This window comes from Eulemur rufifrons, chromosome 11 (assembly GCF_041146395.1).
Source record: "Eulemur rufifrons isolate Redbay chromosome 11, OSU_ERuf_1, whole genome shotgun sequence".
Classification (NCBI taxonomy): Eukaryota; Metazoa; Chordata; class Mammalia; order Primates; family Lemuridae; genus Eulemur; species Eulemur rufifrons.
Window position 1 is genome coordinate 1,975,586 of NC_090993.1, and position 21,095 is coordinate 1,996,680.

The 21,095-nt window shown below is 46.1% G+C and overlaps 1 protein-coding gene across 1 annotated transcript in view; it reads left to right on the forward strand.

Moving 5' to 3' along the window:
* Positions 1–20,697, forward strand: part of DNAH14 (dynein axonemal heavy chain 14) — a 190,996-nt gene extending 170,299 nt beyond the window's left edge. Inside the window, exons 76-85 of the mRNA XM_069484603.1 lie at positions 510–737; positions 3,644–3,841; positions 5,695–5,897; positions 7,419–7,579; positions 8,564–8,760; positions 12,147–12,259; positions 13,531–13,658; positions 14,897–15,060; positions 19,830–19,976; positions 20,363–20,697. Coding sequence (XP_069340704.1) covers positions 510–737; positions 3,644–3,841; positions 5,695–5,897; positions 7,419–7,579; positions 8,564–8,760; positions 12,147–12,259; positions 13,531–13,658; positions 14,897–15,060; positions 19,830–19,976; positions 20,363–20,578 — 1,755 coding nt within the window. The 3' untranslated portion in view covers positions 20,579–20,697. The remainder of the gene's footprint in view (positions 1–509; positions 738–3,643; positions 3,842–5,694; positions 5,898–7,418; positions 7,580–8,563; positions 8,761–12,146; positions 12,260–13,530; positions 13,659–14,896; positions 15,061–19,829; positions 19,977–20,362) is intronic.
* The last annotated feature ends 398 nt before the right edge of the window (positions 20,698–21,095 follow it).

Consider the following 21,095-nt stretch of genomic DNA (forward strand, 5'->3'; position numbering starts at 1 on the left):
CCCTGATCCAGAAATCTCATGTTCATGCATATCCCCATATGCCATAGATACATATCTACACACATTTATATGTGTCATAGATACATATGCACACAATTTTATATATGGTATATATGATAAAAATAGCACAAGATTTTGATTTGGCAATGAATCTTAAAAAGTTTTGTTCTTAGCTAGTTTTATGTATGTGTGTGTATACACACAAACTGTGCAAGTAAGTAACACTGGGCTTCCCAAACCCTATACTTAGAACAAACAGGAATACGGTCAATCACAGTGTTGTACTGCCCATTTTAAAATATGAATTGGAACAATAGAAAATTTGGGACAGTCCTCTTAAAGAAGTTTTCAAATGGCAAAAGAATAACAAAATTTTTGATTTGCCAGTGGATCTCGAAACCAGTTAACATTCTTAGCTAGTTCTTTAACCAATGCTATACAAAGAGTCCCTCTGGGCCCACGCCTGCATCTGTCCTCACGTGCCATTTTTATTCACATCTTTTTTAAAGATTGCTGTGGAATCACCCCAGGGATTGAAAAGTAATTTACTTCAGACATTTGGATATACTGGAAATGGAGAGGTAACAGAAGAGGTATTTGAAAAACCCAACTGTGGAGAATGGTGGAAAAAACTATTATTCAGCCTATGTTTTTTCAATGCTGTGATCAATGAAAGGAAAAATTATGGAATATTGGGCTGGAATATTGCTTATAAATTTAATTCTTCAGACTTGGAGGTAAGTGTGATCTCTTCAAAACAAACAGTAACAAATAAGTAACAATAAGATACAAACTGAGAGCCTACTATGTGTCTACACCAGTACTAAGTGTTTTCCATGGTGGTGAGAAAAAGAGTTCTGTAACTAGGCAGTAAGGGTTAATGTTTACAAATGTGCACCTTGAAGCCACCTTGTCTAGAATCAGATTATAAGATGCAAACTAGTTACTATAAGGAAGGCACTTAGAACAGTTCCCGACACACTCGAATCAGTATAAAAATGTGTGTCGGTATTACTTACTCAGGTGAGATTACAGTGGCCCACTGTGGGACGGGGAAAGTCTACCTTAATAGTCTTTCTTTGCTGTTCTCTCTGCAGAGCCTCCTGTTTGCGCTGTGTTGCAGGGTGTGTTCTTTATGCTAAAGCAGACACCTGGCAGCACCTGCTTCAGTTTTTCCCAGGTTAATTTTCTTGCGATTGTACTGCCAGTGCAGAACATTTCACCCTGATTACCCGTTCATTTCTGTGTCAGAGCAGATTTTTTTTTAACTTTCTAAGGAAAATCTTGATTCTGCCTCAGAGTATCCATCACCTAGACATGCCCTAGATGGGTAGCTTTCTACGTCTTCTGTATGTCTCCACTAGGCCCTTCAGTTCTCACGGGAGGCTGCCATGCTCACGGCAAGCTCCGTTTCTGTCCGCGTGTGCGCTTCCACGCCTAACCAGGGACACAGGCAGAAACGGCTGCTCTTGGGTATCTGGCGAGGAATGTGAGCTCAAGCATGCTTCTGTCCAGACTTTATGCAAAGCTCAGTCACAATGTAAACAATATATATTAGACACTTTGGCGGGGAAATAATTGATATCTTCTTTTCATTTGAATAAAGAAACAAATTCAAGGAAAGGAAAAGTAACCTTTAACGGAAGCAGAATAATGTCTAAATTAACAAAGAAGAAAAAGGAAAATAAATAACAATTTGATCAAGCTATCAAAAAATAAGAGGGAGAGACAGAGACAACAAAGTAAAATAAATAATAACAAAGCAAAATAGATGTTATCAGCCATTATATTAAATATAAATTGACTGCATTCTTCCCTCATTAAAAAACAAAACACACTAGGTTACAAAACAAAACCCAGATGTATGCAATTTACAAGGAAAACACTTAATGAAGAAAGCTTGAAACTACCAAGACAATAAAAACAGGAAAAAGCAGGAATGGCAATATTAATACCAGGCAGAGTAGAATTTAAGCTGAAAAAGCACCAAACTAGAGAAAGAAACAATTTATAAAGACTATATAACAGCCATGAAAATTGTTAACATTTGTAGAATTTACTGTCTATGCTTGTGCTCAGACATGGTTTTAGGTGCTTTATGGAGTACTTAGAACCTACAACAACTCTATAAAGAAGGTAGTATTTTTTTTTAAGAGACAGGATCTCACTATGTTGCCCTAGCAAGAGTGTAGTGGCACAATGATAGCTCACTGCAACCTCAAACTCCTGGGCTCAAGTAATCCTCCTGCCTCAGCCTCCCAAGTAGCTGGGACTACCGGTGCATGCCACCACACCCAGCTAATTTTTTTAATTTTTTGTAGAAATGGCATCTCTCTGTTGCCTAGGCTGGTCTTAAACTCCTAGCCTCAAGTGATCCTCCCACCTCAGCCTCCCAAAGTGCTGGGATCATGGGCATGAGCCACCACACTCAGCCAAGAAGGTAGTATTATCCTCATTTCACAGTTGATACAGGGAGATTAAGTAACTTGCCTAATTAGTAAGCAGAACAGGCATAGTTCAAACCGGAGCAGTCTGGCTTCAGAGTTTTGTAGTCTCAGTCATTATACAATATGATCTCTACATTCATCAGACGATAGCATACTATAGCATATATAGACACATATGTATATATAAACACACGTATATACATGTGCATATATGTATGTGTATATAATTATTATGAAAATTTTCAAAAACTCTCCATCTGGATTGACCAGCTCTTATAAGCAAAAACAAGACATAGAATAATATAGTCAATAAAATTGATTAATAGATCTATATGAAATTGACTAACATCCCTTCAATAGAGAGTACATATTTTTTCAGATATCCAAGGAACTATTACAAAACTCGGTCATGATCATAACTATAAAGAAAAATCTTTAATGGTTTTATGGGCCACATTCTCTGATCACAATCTAATAAATAATAAAAATTTGACCCCAAAAACTCGTAACTTGAAAATTAAGTAACATGTGTCTAGATCTGAGGTCCCCAACCCCGGGGCCAGGACCAAAAGAGGTCCAGAGCTTGTTAGGGACCAGCCACAGAGCTGCACTGCCCCTCCCCATGCCCCACCCCTGGAAAACTGTCTCCCATGAAACCTAGGAAGGGGAGGAGGGGTGCCCCACACAGCAGGAGAGATGAGCTGCCACAGAAGCTGCTTCTGTATTTGCAGCCATTCCCATCCCCACTGCTCTCCTCACCCCCTGAGCTTCACCTCCCCCGGCCCCAGCCCCCCACCTCCCCACCCCCATCTTCCATGAAACTGCTCTCTGGTGCCAAAAATGTTGAAGACCGCTGTTCTAGATAACCTTTTATCAAAGAGGATATTAAAAAGGAAATCACGAAATAGCGAACACAATGAAAATGAGACAGACTTCTTCATACCAAAAAGGGCATAACAATACAAAAGCCATGCTCAGAAAAAAATTATGGCCTTAAATGTCTTTCTTACTAAAAAAGAAATACAGGAAATGAATATTCATCTTAAGAAATTAGAACACAACAAAAGGAACTAAAAAGACCAGGTGTGGTGGCTCACACATGTAATCCCAGTACTTTGGGAAGGCACGGGGGATTGCTTGAGACCAAAAGTTCAAAATGTATACTGAAATAATAAAGACTAGTGGATTTTCTAAAGGTTGCCATAAAGGTGTTGGAATATTCCCTGAACGGACAGTCCAGTATTCCGTGGAAAGCACTGCGCTACCTGCTCGGGGAAGTGATTTACGGTGGCCGGGTGACTGACAGCTGGGACAAGCGATGCTTAAAGACCCTCCTCTACAAATTTTGTAATCCTGAAGTTATGAAAGATGACTTCGGTTTCTACAGAGATGAGGTAAGAAAGGAATTTATCTTCTTACATTACTCGATTATTTTTAACTATACATTGTTACATTATTTAAAATATGTATTTCAATAAATTTTAATGTTCATTTTTAATGGCTTTTATTAACTTTCAGTATTGTAAAAGTTTACTTTTACTCACTGCTCTATTAAATACGACATTATGCAGGGCAGTTAAAAAAAAAAAGAATGACAAAGAAGTAGTTCATACCTTGTGAGAACCCAGAGTATAAAATACAAGGCACAAGAAAGCAGAGGCAAGCTAACATCTATAGACCAACTATTCCATGCCAGTCAATTTACATGTACTTCTCATTTAATGCTCAAAACAACCATGTGGAATAGATGTCCCGGTTTACAGGGAAGGAGACTGGTGTTCACAGGGTCCCACGCACATGCAACTAGTAAGCAGCGGTGCGGAGATTCAAGAACTTGGCTCCTGCCCCAACAAGATCAAATTCTACATCTTCTCTCGTTCTGTATCTCCTCTTCTCCCCCTTTAGTGTCTATCCTGCATCCAGACTTCCACCTTTGTGTAGCAGAAATCTCAGGCTAGACACCAGCCACTGTTCCCCTGCCCAATGGTTGCTATTGTAACATAGGAAAAAAAATCTGCAGAACTCTGACCTTAGAGTGTGGAGGGTAGGACTTGACACAAATTTTGATGGGTGGGAATTTGGATAGGAGAGGTGAGTAGAGTGTGGGTGATCACTGTGAGTTGGGAGCGGCCTGGTATAGTCAAAGGAAAGACAGATCCTATCCAGGTTACCTGTCTAGTGTCTTAAGGGTACGGAGAGAGAGACAAAATGGTAAATATGATATTTTAAGGAGATGCATTTGTAAGGCACCTATAGAATGGCTAGTAACAGTCTCCGCTGATGACCCTGAGTCAAGAAGACATTAAAGTATATCCTTTATACACTATTGCTAAGACAGGAAAAGCCATGAGGTTTTTTTTTTTTTTTTTAAGATTTCCATTAAAAAGAATGTTTAAAATAGCATAATAATTTGTTAAATTTGGAGTCCTTTATATTGCCCCAAAAGTAAAATGTGCATGGTCTTTGTGTACAGACTATGGCCTTAAGTATGCGTTAAGTGAATAAGTGAATGAGGTATACAGTAGCGTACAGCATACAGTTCCATTGGCAGAGTTAAATCAGACAACAGCAGTGTACTCTGAAATCATATATTTCAATTGTTCAGCTGCTTTAAAACACTGGGAATTTCATGACGATTCCAACTTGCCAGCTCTTTCTGTTCTTTGTCATAATCTTGGCTTCTGCAGGTAATTTTTTTATCAGTGACTCTTTGTGGTTTGATGTTTCCCTCTTGGCCCTCATTAATTCTTCAATATTTTCCTTGAGGTTATAAAAACAGCCACCACCCCCATTCTTTCCTGACCATATGAACAATGCATTTCTCTTACTTGTTAAGGGTCTGCTATTCTTAAGATCATTCCCACATTCCTTCTATAGGTTTTACTAAAGTAAAACGATTTGCTCAAGGTTTATTGCATTCATTATCTTTTGGGTATATTTCCCTGAGGAAAGGGGTGGTCAGAATCACCCTGGCCTTTAAAGTGTTTTTCTTGCTCTCTTTTCCCAAAGAGAATGTCATATGTGCATTTCACGTACACATTACAACACAGTAGTCCCAGACGTTGCTTTGGACAGTGTCTACCGTATACCACATACAAGTAAGAGATTTCTGTGTAAAATTTCATGGGAAAATATTGTCTTTAAGCATTACTGAAAGTAGATATCTTACTCAGGCAAAAACTAACAAAGTGTTCCGAAGGAGCAGAATTGAAGAAAACAAAAACTAACAAAGTGGTTAAATTTTCAGTTATGTCAGCCAGTGCCCAAAGGTGCAAGCCTGGAGGACTGCATACACATCATCCAGTCCCTGCCTGATGACGATCCTCCGGAGGTCTTGGGAGTCCACCCTGAGGCCATACGGAGCTGCAGGGAGATTCAGAGCCAGGAGTTTATTGAAAGTCTCATTGCCATGCAACCAAGAGCTACCACCACTGCCACCCTCAAGATCCGGTAAGAACTCACCAGGAAACATTACTGGTCAAAATTTGTTAAATATTCATTTGAAGAGACAGAGTATAGAACTTGTAGAAAAGTATAATCTACATGGTGGAGGAACTAAATTCTCCAAATGACACAGAAACAAGTACACACACACACACACACACACACACTTACGGAGCATGTAGTAGTCACTCAATAAATCTTTGTTGAATGAGTGACTGAATTATACCAGGTGAGTGGTATTCTTAAAATGAATTTGTTTAAATGTGAAATGTACATATTGACTTCGATAGCACAGGAAAAGATAACCACCCTAATAAGCAAAAGGACAGCGTGGTCAGGGAGAGCTAGCCCTGCATTGCAAGGCCGGTGTGGATTAGACCTCTGTGACCTCTAAAGTCACATTGCCTCGGTATCTTCATCCATAAATGTGGGTAACAGCTGTCTACCCATCAAGGCTGTCATGAGGTTCAAATGGCGTCACACGTGTGCAGTGTTGGTGGCACAATGGTGAGCACAGCTGGCTTCCAAATGGTATAATATGTACCCAGATTCCCAGATCTCCTCAGCCTGACTGCACAGTAAGATCCACAGTGACATGGCTTGACTCCTCAGTGGTTTGATTGCCACATGGATAATCCCACTCCGCCCTCCCAGGGATACAACAAAGTGTGCTCCGGCTGTTTGTAAACATCTAGGGTGCTGGCTCACCGCTGCTCGGGAAGTAGATGACACGGGCCCCCGTACTTCTTCCCTCCGCCTCCCTCGCTGTGCCTGGATTCCAGTCTCAGCTGCGCCGACTGTGCGAACTTGAGGAAGTCAGTTAACGCTGTCTCGGGCTCCTCGCCGCTAAAGCAGAGATGATGACAGCACCTGGCTCACCTGAAGAAATCCTGAAAGAACTTTTAAAATCCATATTTCTTCACAAATATCTTAAGTGCACTGGACAGTGTTCTCGTCTGTAAAATGAAACGAACTCCATGGTCTCTGTAAGATCTTCCGTATTATAGTTTCCTGGTTCTGTGACAATGTGTCTACCTTCAGATGGGACCTCAACAGACGGCCCTCCTACATCGGACACAGCCGTACCTCATTCATCTCTGCATTCATTTCTTTAAAATTTTTATTTATTTTAATTGACACACAATTGTACATATTTATGGGTTACATAGTGATGTTAAGATACACGCAATGTATAGTGATCAGATTAGGGTAATTAGCATATCAGTCATCTCAAACATTTATCATTTCTTTGTGTTGGGAACATTCAATATCCTCTTTTCTAGCTATTTGAAAGTATGCGAGGTCTGTCCGGAAAATATCCAGCCGTTGTTAATATAAGGAGAATGGTTACGAGGCCGATACTTTCCGAACAGACCTCCTATATTGTTAACTACAGTGGTCGTGCAGTGCAGTAGGAACTAGAATCTCTTCCTCCTGCCCACCTGTAACTTTGTACCCTTTAACAAATCTCTTCCCGTCACCTCCTTGCCCCACTGTATCACATCCTTCTCTTCATTTCTTTCGCAGACTTGAGCAGAGTAATGACGAACTGGTGATGGAGATGTCATCGGACATGCTAAAGCGGCTGCCACTGACGGTGGAGAAGGAGGGCGCTGCCGGAGCCGCGAGCACGCTCAAGGGCATAATGTCAAGCTCCGTCTGGGAATCTCTTTCCGAGAACGTCAAAGGTGAGCGCGGGCCCTGAGCCGCTTCCTCTCACCTCGACCCTCCTCGGGGAAGGACTCTGGCATCACGAGGAAGGTAGAGACAGGACAGAAGTTCCACAGAAGTAAAAAGACTGGCGTAGCGTAGATGGAAAGCTAATCGTCCACCTCCTTTTCTCTCCAGCCGGCAGACAGGGGGCAGAGAAAGAAATAATGCTGTAGTTTGGGGTTTGGGGGGTGCACAGCTGGGACCAAAAGTGAAGAAATACAACAAACATAGCAAATCAGAGAGTGGCAGCTCTGCTTGGGGGAGAGTTCTAGGTCCCTGTTCTCTCTGCCCCTCTGCCTTCTGGAACAGCGTCCGGGCAGTGAGGTTGGGCCCTGTGCCGGGAGACCCCCTGGTCCCGAGGCGCTCCGGGCAGTCAGGGCAGGCCCGGGGAGAGTGGCCTGGTGGCCCAAGTTGGTTCCAGCCCCAGCTCTAAGAGACTAAATGACTGGACTGCGGTAATTTTCCCAGTTAAGTTTTAACATCCATATTCTAACACTTTTAAAAAGTTCATTTTGGAATCAAATGTTGAGCAAGAGTCTGTCAAGATAGTGCTGTCGTTGAGTCTTGATCAAGGGCAGCAAATCCCGCCCACCATGTGTTTTTGCACAGCCTCAAACTGAATGCTTCTCGCACTTTTAATGGTTGGAAAAATAAAAAGAGGATAATTTGTGACACACAAATATCATAAATAAAGCTTTGTTGGAATGCAGCCACACGTATTCCTTGCGTGTTGTCTGTGGCTGCGTCCACACTACAGGGAAGGAGTTGAGTAGTGTTGACGGAGACAGGACGGTCCACAGACCCTAACATGTGTGTGTCTGACCTTCCCCAGAACATGTCGATCAACCCTGATCAAGACACGCAAAATTCCTTCACCCTTCACAGCCTGTGTCCCTGCATGGAAAGCCTCCTTTTAATCTGTAAAATATCACAATTTTATCTCTTTTTTTTTAATCCAGGTCATGATCCCCTTATCCATTGTGTCTTGCTAACCTTTTTGAACCAAGAAATTAGACGATTTGATAAGTTATTATTTGTCATACATAAATCTTTAAAAGATCTTCAACTTGCAATAAAGGGAGAGATCATCCTCACACAAGAATTGGAGGAAATATTTAACTGTTTCCTTACCATGAGAGTGCCTACACTGTGGCAGGTAAGCAAGTATTATTATTTCCTAGTTACTTGTCTCCCTGAAATGAATACCCAGGTTCAAGGAGTGGTTAAGCTAACTATGGCACATACACGTGATGAAATATTACGTAACTATTAAGAGATGCCAGCATCCTTTTGGTATGAGCATGTATCAATACAACCTCTCAGAGGGCAATTTGACAACTCCGCTTAAATTTGTCTTAGAGATGTTTATTACAGGACTGTTTATAATAACATAAAGCTGGAAACGACTTGAATATCTATTAATAGGAATCTGGTTACATAAGCTGTGGTACAGCCCAGTGTAACAGTTCTAAATGTTGCTTGTGCCCAGGAACACGGGCTCAGTGTTTGCTAATTCAGTGTTCACAGTGAACTCTGCAGAACAAACCCACTGCAAATAAGGAGACTCAACTGAATATACACGTATAGGGGCATGTGTGTGCGTGTGGAGAGAGAGAACTGGAGAAAAACCTACAAAAATAACTTTTTCTCTGGATAATAGAATTATGAATGATTTCTATACCTGCCTTATACGGTTCTATATTTTCGCATTTCTACAATGAGAATGTATTGCTTTTTCCTGATTCAAGCAGCAGAGACAGAGGAAAAAAAGGAATATATTGCTTTTGTAAGCAAAAAAATCAACATTTTTAAATTAAAAAATAAAAACAAAGCAAAACAAGAAGATGAAGAGACTGCCCGGTTGTGCCCTTAAGCAAAAGGCCAAATTGTAAAAACACAAAGTTTATTAAACCTTAGACCAAGGTCTGGAAATTAACAACCATCATGTTGGACACAAAAACTATTGCTCCAGAAATGAAATTCTCCCCTTATAATTAGCACTGGCCTTTCCCAAAACCCTGAATCCTATACCAGGTTGTAAACCTATGCAGACATGTGAGAAGTTGTTGAACATCGTGTATAACCAGAGAAATGCAAATTAAAACCACAGTGAGATACAACTGTACACCTGCTAGGACGGATAGAATCAAAAAGAGACACTAACAAGCGTTGGTGAGGATGTGGGGAAATTGGAACCCTCATTTGTCACTCGTGGGTGTGTAAAATGGTGCAGCCTTTTTACATGGGGTCTTCTGGATGCTGAGTGCAGCCTTTTGACTGAATCCAAGTTTTACAGAACAAATCCGTTTAATAAAGGGGTTTGTTCCATGAAGTTTGCATTTGGTCCAGTGGCTACACTTGGGGATCTGGAGGGCCACACACGGCCTTGAGGCTGCAGGTTCCCCACGCAGGCTGTGGTTCCTCAAAAAGTTACACAGTGTTACCATTTGACCCAGCAATTCCACTCCTAGGTATATACCCAAGAGAAATTAAAACATGTCCACACAAAAACTTGCCCATGAATGTTCATGGTGGCGTTACTCACAATAGCCAAGCGGTGGAAACAACACATATGTCCGTCGACTGCCGCGTGGGTGAACGGAACGTGGCGCGTCCCCACAATGCAGTGTCACTCGGTCGGCAGGATGCATGGAGCTCTGACACGCCGCAGCAGGGATGAACCTGAGGACAGCGTTCTCTGTGCTGGGTGAAAGAAGGCCGTTACCGGACACACCGCGTGTGATTCCATTGACATGAAACGTCCAGAACAGACAAATCTATAGAGACAGAAATAGATTATTGGTTGCCTGGGGGTCGGGGTGACAGGGAATTGGGGAGTGAACGTCAGCGGGCACGAGAAGGGTTTTTGTGTGTGTGGAGTGATGAAAATGTTTTAAAATTGACTGTCGTGATAGCCGCACAACTCAGTGAATGCACTGGAAACCACTGGCTGACACACCTTGAGTGAGCAGATTGTATGAGAGATGAATTTCATCTCAATAGTGTTATTTTTATAAACGTCTGTAGAAAACATAAAGACAGGTTAGAGGAAGCAACGACAATTACGATTCTTTAAAATCGAATATAAACTGTGAGGAAAAATTGAGATGTGGCGTCACGTCTAGAAGTACAGGCTTCAGAGTTTGCAAGGCTCTTGGGCGTCCTCTACTCCCGTGCCCGTGTTTTGCAGCCGTGGAAACCGAGGAGCAGAAAGGCTCCAGTCCTTGCTCAGAAAGCCAAGCAGTGAAAGAGCCGGGACGCACACGCGTGCAGAGTTAGGCTGAGAGGACGTAGCTGCTGGGATGTTACGCACACGGGTACATACGGCTGAGGCCACTGCATACTTGACGGAGCAGCCAGAGCCGAGCGTGGCCAGGGGGAGTGTCCCGCTTGGACTGGAGGGAGCACTGCCACTCAGACACAAGGTGGCCAGAAAGACCTGCCGTCTGAGGGGCAGATCAGAACGTTCCGTTCCGGACACAGGACGTGTGAGGAGCTGCAGGAGCTCTCAGGTGGGGCTGTTGGAAAGCAACTGGACAGGGCATGGGCTACAAAGCAAGACTGGTATCGTCAGCCCAGACCAAGCGGTGGAAACCACAGCCATGGACTGAACCCGGGAGAGCATAAAGCAGGAAGAGAAAAGGGCTGAAGGGATTCGGAGCAACACCAGCCTCAAGGGAGGGAAGAAGAGGAGCCAATGGATGGGCCCTAAAAAGATGGAGATGATTCACGAGAAAGCTGGGACAGAGTATAGACAGGAGCCAAGGCAAGAGAGGAGGAGGGAGTAGCTAGCTTAGGATACGAATGCGAGTTGGGGGGGCGGTCATGAGCATGGAAAGTAGAGGGTCACTGGTGATTCCTAAGGAAGACTCCAGGAGAGGGGACAGAAACCGAGGGCGTCTTCCTTCAGGAAGCCTGTCAGCAGAGGAGGCGGCGGCTGGGGGACTGTAAGGCCTCCTCCTGCCAACGTGCAACAGGGAGGTAGGATTGAGTGTTGGGTGGTTGGTGCGTTTGAGGTAGCAGAGCGTGTTAATAAAGGGATGGAGAATGGAAAGCTGAGTCTATAGAGGAGAGAGGGAATACTCCGGAAGGGCTGTGCACAGCACAGCGGCAGGGTCAGCTTGGCGCAGGACTGGGAGCAGAAGTCGGGGAAAGGAGCAGATGGTGGGTGGGGGTTACAGAACTTTGTATGGGGGGAGGCCGGGAGGCCGCACCTGCTCACACCTCAGGGCATGTGAAGGGGAGCTCGCAGTGGGGGGAGGGGTGGGCAAGGGAAGGATTTGGGAAGAGTGACAGAAGCCTTCAGCCAGGATGGAAGCTTCTAGGAGTTTCATCCACAGCCCTGTTAAAATAATGCCTTTCTGCCCTGGTAATAATTTTCAGATTTTCCATTATTGCTTTCAGTTGGAAAACAACATCTCCTGCCGGATTGTTTCTCCCGAGCAGTTGAGCCCGTTACCGAAGTTCGCAGAAATGCTCCTAATGACCCCAAAGACAAGTCTGAAAAGAAAAGTTAACGTGACTGTCTTTCAATCCCAACAGAAACACGCCTACCTGTCATGTAAGCCGCTGAGCCCCTGGGTGAACGATCTCATCCAGCGACTGAACTTCTTTAATACGTGGGCCAAAGTGGCCTTCACCGCAATACGCCGTCGGTACGGGTGAAAGCTCCATACGTTCCTTCCCCGTTTGTGCTCCGAGCTTAACAGTTCCCGACACACTGTCACATGTGTGGTCTCCTTGGCTTCCCGCAGCAATGTGTGAGAACGCAGGGGAGGGACTCCTGCGTTCCCTGTGGGCTGAGGACGCGGGGAAGTTGAGTCTCCTCCAAGGCCATCCACGTCAAGAGAGAACCTAGTACCTTTCTCTTTCTGTTATTCTACGTTGTGTCCTGAGAAATTAGCAGGGGAAATGTGAAAGGAAATAAGAATGAGTTACATATAATTTTTTTTGTTTGTTTTAGAGACAGAGTCTCTCTCACTCTGTTGCCCAGGCTGGAGTTCAGTGGTGCGATCATAGCTCACTGCAGCCTCCAACTCCTGGGCTCAAGGGATCCTCCTGGCTCAGCCTCTCCAGTAGCTGGGACTACAGGAATGTGCCACCATGCCTGGCTAATTTTTATTTTTTGTAGAGATGGGGTCTTACTATGTTGCCCAGGCTGGTCTCTAACTCCTGGCCTCAAGTGATCCTCCCACCTCAGCTTCCCAAAGTGCGGGGATTACAGGCATGCGCCACAGTGCCAGGCCCCTAGTTTTATTTAATTTTTAAATGTGTTTTTAGTCATAATAAAAATAGCTTGAAAGGCAATGGGAATAGCTAACATTTAACAAGCACCTTGTGGTGTGGTAAACATTTTTCTAAACGCTTCACTTCAATACTAACTCACCTAATTCTCACAGTAACCCTATGATGTGAAGTAGGTACTACCATCATCCTCATCCCCACTTTAGACATGAGGAAACTGAGGCACAAAGGCATGAAGTAAGTAAGTTGTGCAAAGTTTCACACTAGAGCATGGAAGTATTGAGATTTGAACCCAGAAAATTGGGTTCCAAAGTCTGTACCAGACTGCCTCCTACACCATTGAACCAGAAGTGAGTGTTAGAGCAAATGTAGACATCTGACCACATTTCTATGACGTAAATCCTTTGGGCGAAGTCTATGACAAGATTTAGCAAGGCCCAACCAGGATTCCCGCGACAATGGCCTCCCTTGTGACCCAAATCCATTGCCTTCCAGCCTTTGGGGTCTCCCTTTCCCTCACAAGCTGGTTTCCACTCAAGTACAGGACAAGAGTCCTGAGTGGGTGAAGCTGAGACGAAAAGTAAAGCGAGGAACCTGGGAGGCTGCGGAGGGACTTGCCCAGACGCCCTGAAGGTGTGCAGCTGTGCCCTCCTGACCCCAACCTGTGCCTGCCGTCCAACAGGTATATGAGATTTCTCACGGCTTGGAAGCTGTCTGTTCCATCAAAATCCAAACACGCTGCTGAGCCGGAGAGTTTCTCCGAAGGCTTTCCTGCACGATACTGGCTCCCGGCTTTCTTCTTCCCACAAGGTGAGCCTCAGAGCTGGGCCGGCCCCGCTCCGGCCCGTCACTACCCTCGGCTGCCCCCCTCGGGGTGAGGAGCCGGGACGACAGTCCCTGCAGCCCCACAAGCGCCCGAGTCTCGTGCGTGCGCTAGAGCAAGCTCTCCTCTCCCTCCCACTCCCCTCCCCCACCCCAGTCTCCTCACATCCCAGAACAGACCCCCCTCATCAGGCCTCTCCCAGCACGGCAGGGACTGCCTCCAGGCCATTGAATCTGTGATGTCACAGGCCACCACAGAAGACTGGAGGTGGCACCTTCCCTGGGGGCTGATGATGGAAGGTTTGCGGGCCGGGCCCACCTGCTCTGCACGAATGCTCAGCAGGAAAGAGACTGAGGCCAGAACGTGTGGGCGGGCGCTGAGGGAATCATAAAGGGGCAACGCCGGACTGTGACCCCGGGCTGTTTTAACTCCGGTTGTGCCCTCGCACCTAATACAGCCCCCCGCACCACACACGCTCTCTATGTAAATAGAAGCGCGAGGAACGACTTTCTGAATGAATCAAATACTTCTGGAGCATAAAACAGGGACCTTAACCAAGGGCCAGGGAGGGCCACCAAGGAAATGGCCTCCAGGATGAGACTTGAGGCAGGCCGCAAGTTAAGTGTTACCAGGCAGGGGTAGAGGAAGGAGACAGTGATTAACCGCAGTCACATGGCACGACTGCTGGGTCTCTGGCCTGGGAAGCCGGTGGCTGCTGAGGTCATGCACCGAAACGGGCACAGGGACGGGAGCAGCCTGAGGGGGTGGGAATGTCGGGCACGTGGAGCTGGAGATGTTCTCGTTGTTTCTTGCCCACGCGGCCTTTCTCCACGCAACCGGGGCGAAGTGGCCACAGCAGCTCAGCGACCCCAGAGAAAAGAGCCCCCCTGTTCCCACCGTCCAGGTGCCATTTGAGGAAGACTCAGACACACTTGGCCTCAGACCGGCCTCTGGGCCCCATCTTTGTGCCAAGAGGTGGGGGCTGATGACCAGCCAGGCCTGGGTCAGAGATGGCGAGGGTCCCGCGGCGGGCGCGGGAGGGGCTGGAGCTAGAGGAGCCGCGCGCGCCCCAGGAGGCCCCTGCAGGTGCCACCCGCGCCGGGTGACCTGGTGACCCGGTGACCCCCTGCCCACCCACCCGGCCTCACACCCGCCTCCTCCCCTCCCTCCCCTCCCCGTCGCGGCCCGCGGGCAGCGCCGACTCACGGGCCGCCCGGTCCCGCAGCCTTCCTCGCCGCGGTGCTCCAGGACTACGGCAGGGAGCGCGGCATCCCCGTGGACGCGCTGGCGTTCACCCACCACGTGATCGACAACCCCAGCGACGTCTCGGACGAGGAGTTCTCCATCATCATCGAGAGGAAGCTCAACATAGTCCGGAGAGCCTTTAAGGTACCGGGTGCTTGGGACGTGGGGACGGGAATTGTTCCTTCCTTCAGCCATGCCCTTGCAAACCCGCCCGCACCTGCTGCAGGCACCGGCGCGGGGGTAAACGGGGCACGGTCCCCTCCCGGTCCAAATGCCGTCAGACCTCCCCTCGCGGCTCCCTTTCTGGGGGAAAGAAATAAATCATAGATAAGGAATAAAACAGTTAAGTTGATAGAACGAGTGAACTTTATCCCGTTTCATTAATGAAGACAGGATGCTGCTGAGGTCGGAGTTTAAAGGTGTTATTTCGAATCAGTGGGCAAAGCTGTCATGGCAGCTGCTGGCTGAAACGCCCTTGCCAGAGCTCAGCCAGGTCCCAGCGGAAACCAGGGGGCCACTCAGGCCGGGGGGCACAGGCAGCCACTGCGCGGAGACCCCAGTCCTCCCACTCTGCTGCCGCCGGCCCCACTGATTGGAGAGCCATGGTTGTCATTTACTGCGTTCCGACTTGTTCTCGGAATCTGGGAATCTGTTTTTCTGCTCCAGGACCAATGCTGGGGGCCGGGGGAGGACAGGTGTTGGTCAAAGGAGTAACAAAAACATGGAAGGAAGCTCAATATTTCTGGTCAGGTAAATGCAAAGCAAAGCCATTTTGCACCCACTAGGTTGACTACAACCAAAATAACAAGAACAGTAATAAGGAAATAAATACAGTCATGTGCCACTTAAGGATGGGACTGTGTTGTGAGAAGTGAGTATGAGGTGACGTCTTCATTGTGCGGACATCATGGAGTGTGTCTACGTGAACCCAGGTGGTCCAGCCTCCCGCACACCTGGGCTGTGTGGCCTGTTGCTCCGGCTACACACCAGTCCGGCACGTCACTGTCCTGGATGCTGCGGCAAGTGGAGCACGATGGTGTGTGTGTGTCTGAGCATAGAAAGATACTATATCGCTCTACGATGTCTCTAGACGATAGTAATTTTTCAGTTCCATTATAATGTTGTGGGACCACCTGGTTATGTTTGGTTGGTCATTGGCTGAAGTGTCATTACGTGACGCGTGGCTGTAAACTGAGGGTTGTAGATAGCCATATGTTTAGCTTTGGTGTAGAAGCTGCCAAGTGGTCTTTCAAAGTGGTTGTACCCATCTGTGGGCCGGCCAGGAAGTAAAAGCTCGTTCCACAGCCTGCCAGCACTTGGTATTTTGAGTGTTTTAATTTTAGTCATTCTGGTGGGTGCCTAGTGGTACCTCTCTGTAATTTTAATTTGCATTTCCTTGATGGCTAATGAAGCTGAGCACCTTTTAAAATGCTTGTTGACATTTGGATTTCCTCTTTTATGACGTTTCTGAGACTTTTGTCCATTTTTTAATTGGGCTGTCTTTGTATTATTGATTTATAGAAATTCTTTACATATTCTGGATATAAGTCCTTTATCAGATGTGTTTATTGAAGACATCTTCTCCCAGTATGTGATATTCCAGTTCACTTTCTAATGATGTCTTTGGATAAACAAAAATTCTTTGTTATAACAAATTCCAGTATATTCATCTTTTCTTTAGGGTTAGTGCTTTTTTTATGTCCTATTTAAGAAATCTTTGCCTACCCCAAGGTCATGAAATCTTCTCTTTGTTCTCTGTTGCCTTCTAGAAACTCTATTGCTTTACCTTCTACGTTCTGTGATCTACATCAAGTTGAGTTTGTGTGTGGTATGGGGTGGGGGTCAGAGTTCTTCCTGTTCCATGCGGATACCCAACTGACTTTGCACCGTTTCTTTTCGTTGAAACGGCCGTCCCTCCCCTCCTTCAGTTTGTCATGGACAGTCGCATGTGCCTGGGCCTGTTTCTGGAGTCTCCGTCTTGTTCCACTGGTGATTCGTCTGTCTCTGGCGGCACCGCACTGTTTCAGTTACCGTGGCTTCACTGTGAGTCTCGGTGCCTGGTAGCACAAAGTCCTCCACCTTTGCTCTTCTTTAAAGTTGCCTTAATTTTTGGAGAATTGATGTCTCAACAGTATCGCAACTTTCAATCATAAGTATTTATTTAGGTCTTTTTTGTTTCTCTAGCTTAAATTTAATTTAAACATCTATATAGTTCTTCAATTTCTTTCTAGTCCAGTGTTCAATAGAAAAGTTAATAATGAACATCCTTGTCTTTTTCCTAAAACTCAAGGAATAGCACATAATATTTCTAAGTATTGTGTCATTTATAGGTTTTTAGTAGATGAAGAAAGTTCTATTCCTAGTTTGTTGAAGTTTTTTAAATTGGGAATAGGTATTGAATTTATTAAATGATTTTCTGCATCGAAATAATCAGACAGCTTTTATCTTTTATTAACATGGTGGATTACATAGATAGAACTACCTGGAGTTTATTTTGTTATAAAGTATGATTCCTATATTAACTTTTTATGAAGAACAGAAAATAAATGTGATGAAAGATCTTTTCAGCATCTATGGAGATAATCACATGATTTTTCACTTTTATCAATATGGTTAATTATATTAAAAGATTTTCTGCGATCGAATCGTCTTCATTCTAATACTTTACTCAAGACTTCTGCATCAATATTTTATTTGAGATTAGTCTGTAGGATTTGGAGGCTTTTTGAGTCGGGGGTGTGATGTTGTGATTGTATTTAGTTTCACTGTGCGTAGTATTGACTGCTTTCCTTAACCCGGCCCCGCGTGCCTTCCGTCCTCAGGGCTCCCGCAGTTTCTGGTCCACCGCGGACACTTCTCGTTTGCCAGGGCTCTCACGGCTGTTCCGAAATCCGGGGGGGGGGGGGGGGCGGCAGCCCCGCGGCTTGGCCACTCGGTGCAGTCTGGGCCGGGGAGTCTGCTCAGCACTCGACGCTGTATCGGAAGGATGGACCTGGGAGAAGCCATCCTAGAGGAGAAAAGACTCTGAGGAGAAAAAGAAGTGTTTAAAGGGCTGGTGCCTGAAGAGCGAGACCCTGATTCTCCTAGAAGTAGAGCTCCAAGGAGTGGGGGCTCCACGGGGAAGACTCACTTCAAACAGAGGGCGTGCGGTGGGTCTAAAATGACAGTGACGGTGGAGTGTCCTTGTGTGGATGGTGGTGCCCTGTTGCTGGAGTTTGGGCAGAAATGAGGTGAGCACTTGGCAAGGGGAAGAAATTTAAAGTTCAGATGTGTTACAGACTTTTTATTCAATTGTGTATTAATTTATTCACTTGAAAGTACATATCCCAAACTGTGGTAGCTGTTGGGAGTACAGAGATGAACGGGATACGGCTCCTGCCGTCCAGAAGGTGACAGCTGACCTGGTGACACCGGCTGACGCTCAGCAGCCAGCGTTCGCGGAGCGTTTACCGTGTGCCGGGTACTGTGCCCGGCTCTCCGCCTGCGTCGTTCGAGCCTCACTCGACAGGTCAGGAAAGGAAGACTGAGCGGGCTCGCATCACGCACTTTGAACCCGAGCCTAGCCCGGACCCTAACCTCTTCCTGCGCCCCGCTGGGCTGAACAGGCTGCGGGAGGCAGGTGGGCCTGTCCGTACCGAGGGGGCAGAAGCTGCCTCCCACTTCGCTCGCTGTCTCTGGCTGTGTCGTCACTGTGCTCGGTCATTTCTGCTTGACACCAAGAACCAGCTTCCGTTTAGGTGGAGGACGGTTACTTCCCTTTCCCCTGGTGGCGCCTTGGAGAGTTCAATCCCCCCAGAACGGGCCGTCTGCAAACTACCTGCGGTTGGGGTCAAGGAAAAGGCCATGTGGGCCGCGGCCAGGTCCCGCGGGCATAAATGGGAGTCAGGCTGGCAAGTTCGCCAGATGGACATCTTCCCAGATGTTCATGAAAGGACACCACGAGAGCCAACGCGGGACGGGAAAACTCGCATTTACCTACGTTACGGGGAAGAAACGTAAAAGTCATTATATTCTACAAAGCAGCTCCCGGTTGGAGTCTTTCATAGAATCAGCCAGACTAGGAGGTGCTGATGCGAGTTCAGTTTGCACCTCCGGGTACAGTCGCTCCCCACACCGTGGACAGCACAGAGTGTCACCAAGCTCAGCGTGGGCTGCGCCACCAGGGAGCAGCTCCCCGTCAAGGAGCCGCCAGCTGCCTCGAGGGAGCGCAGGACAGCCCACAGGACAGTGCCAGCCCTCGTCCTCAGCCACCTGCCGGACAGGAGCAGGCAGCGCCCTCCCCGCGGCCCACCTGCGGGACAGCGCCTGGCTTCGCAGCCTTCACACCTGGAGTCACCAGAATCGCAGATGCTGGCAACTAAATTGTCCACTTCACGGAACTCACTAGAAACTCATTTTATTTAACCTTTTGTCATTTAAATTGAATCATTTATTTGACCCATATCATTCAAAGACATACAGAACCTTTCCCAGCCTTTTTTAAATTTCCGTAGCCTAAATGAGTAACCGTAGCCACCGTGGTAGAGGGAGGTGACACAGTTTGAGCACAGTAGACTCTTTCTTTAATGCTTTTGTAACTGTTCTGGCTCTCTCCTAAAAAGCTCAGCTACAGGATTCTAATTGTAGAAGTTTGGGTTTTTATTATGTTTGGTAGTATCTGTCAATTCAAGCTTATCATTATATAGATAGACCAAAGCCTAAAAACTTTCCTAAGTGCTCAGAGTAAGAAAAGAATTAAGTATTCACCTTAGAACTTGGGACAACGTGCGGTGGGCAGGGATGGCCCCACGTGGGGACAAGCCCCCCAGGTGGGCAGGTCCGCATCTGGTCAGCCTCTGGCTGGGCTGGCCCCGGGTGGAGCCCCTGGCCCGTCCTCCTGGGGGACCGCTGACCCCACCTCTCTTCCGTCCTAGGGCTTGGACCCCTCACACGCTGGAGTTTACATTTTCGGATTATTCATCGAGGGGGCAAGGTGGAATCATGAACAAAAAGTACTCGAAGACTCGCTGCCTCTCGAGATGTGTTGTGATTTTCCCGTCATATACTTTGTGCCCACAAAGGTAAGCACCCTGCCATCTGTCACGACATCCTACATGTCTGAGCTTTCCCTCGGTAATACAGACCGTTTGTTCTCTCTCCATTCCCTCTGATTTCGTAAGGGAGGTTTGATGGTACACTTCAGACAGCAGACATTTACAACAGCCCAGAACATTGCTGAAATCTAAAGTAGGTGCTCTCCTAAGATGCAGTGTTAGTGCAGCTCAAGAACGTGCCATAATTGCTCTTTAAATTCTCCAGGCATAATTTCCATGTGCAGTTACATTAACCCTCTAACCTTAGAGGTATCTCGTTCATAACAAATCCCCCAAACCCAGCATATAGAAAATGTGAGCTACTGATTTGCTTGAACTATGCAATTTAACTATTGGATTTTTTTTTTTTAAAGATTTCTACTGAAAAACCAGATGCTTCTAAGCAGACAGATTCAGACCTCTATACCTTTGAATGCCCAGTTTATCAGACACCTGAGAGGTCAAGAATTTTGGCAACTACTGGTTTATTAACAAACTGTGTAACATCAGTGCATTTAGCAACGAAGAAACCTCCTAGTCACTGGATCACAATGCAGGTTGCGTTGCTGTGTGAGAAGAATGAAAACTGAATTTCCACACCAAAGCATTTTAATTTTTGACTCTAACCAAATTTATATGTTAGATATTCACAGGTATGATGTAAAACAACCTTCATAAAAACATTCGTGTGTTGAGCCAGACTGGACAGGTAGTCTCTTTCCTTCATCCGTATGTGAAAACTTCAGGCTGTGGCGGAATCTTCCAGCTGCTTTTTATTGTAAGCACATAAGACCTGACGTGCAAGGTCCCTATGGTTAGGTTCTAGCACAGGTCAGCACAACCCGGATGGGAACACAAATGCAGATGGAACAGTTCATTCTAGTACGGGGCGGGGGGAGCCTTAACCCCAGAACTAGACTCAGAGGAAACTACTTATCTCTATGCAAGTGCATCGCACCCAGTAAGAACCCACCTTGTATCTTCTGTTAAAATTCTATACCTCATCATTTTTTTCCAAACACTACAAAACTAAAATATGAAGATGTAGTTTCACCATTGGTTAGGTTATCCGTGTCAGCCGTGCTCAGGTGTTATTCGAGACAGTGT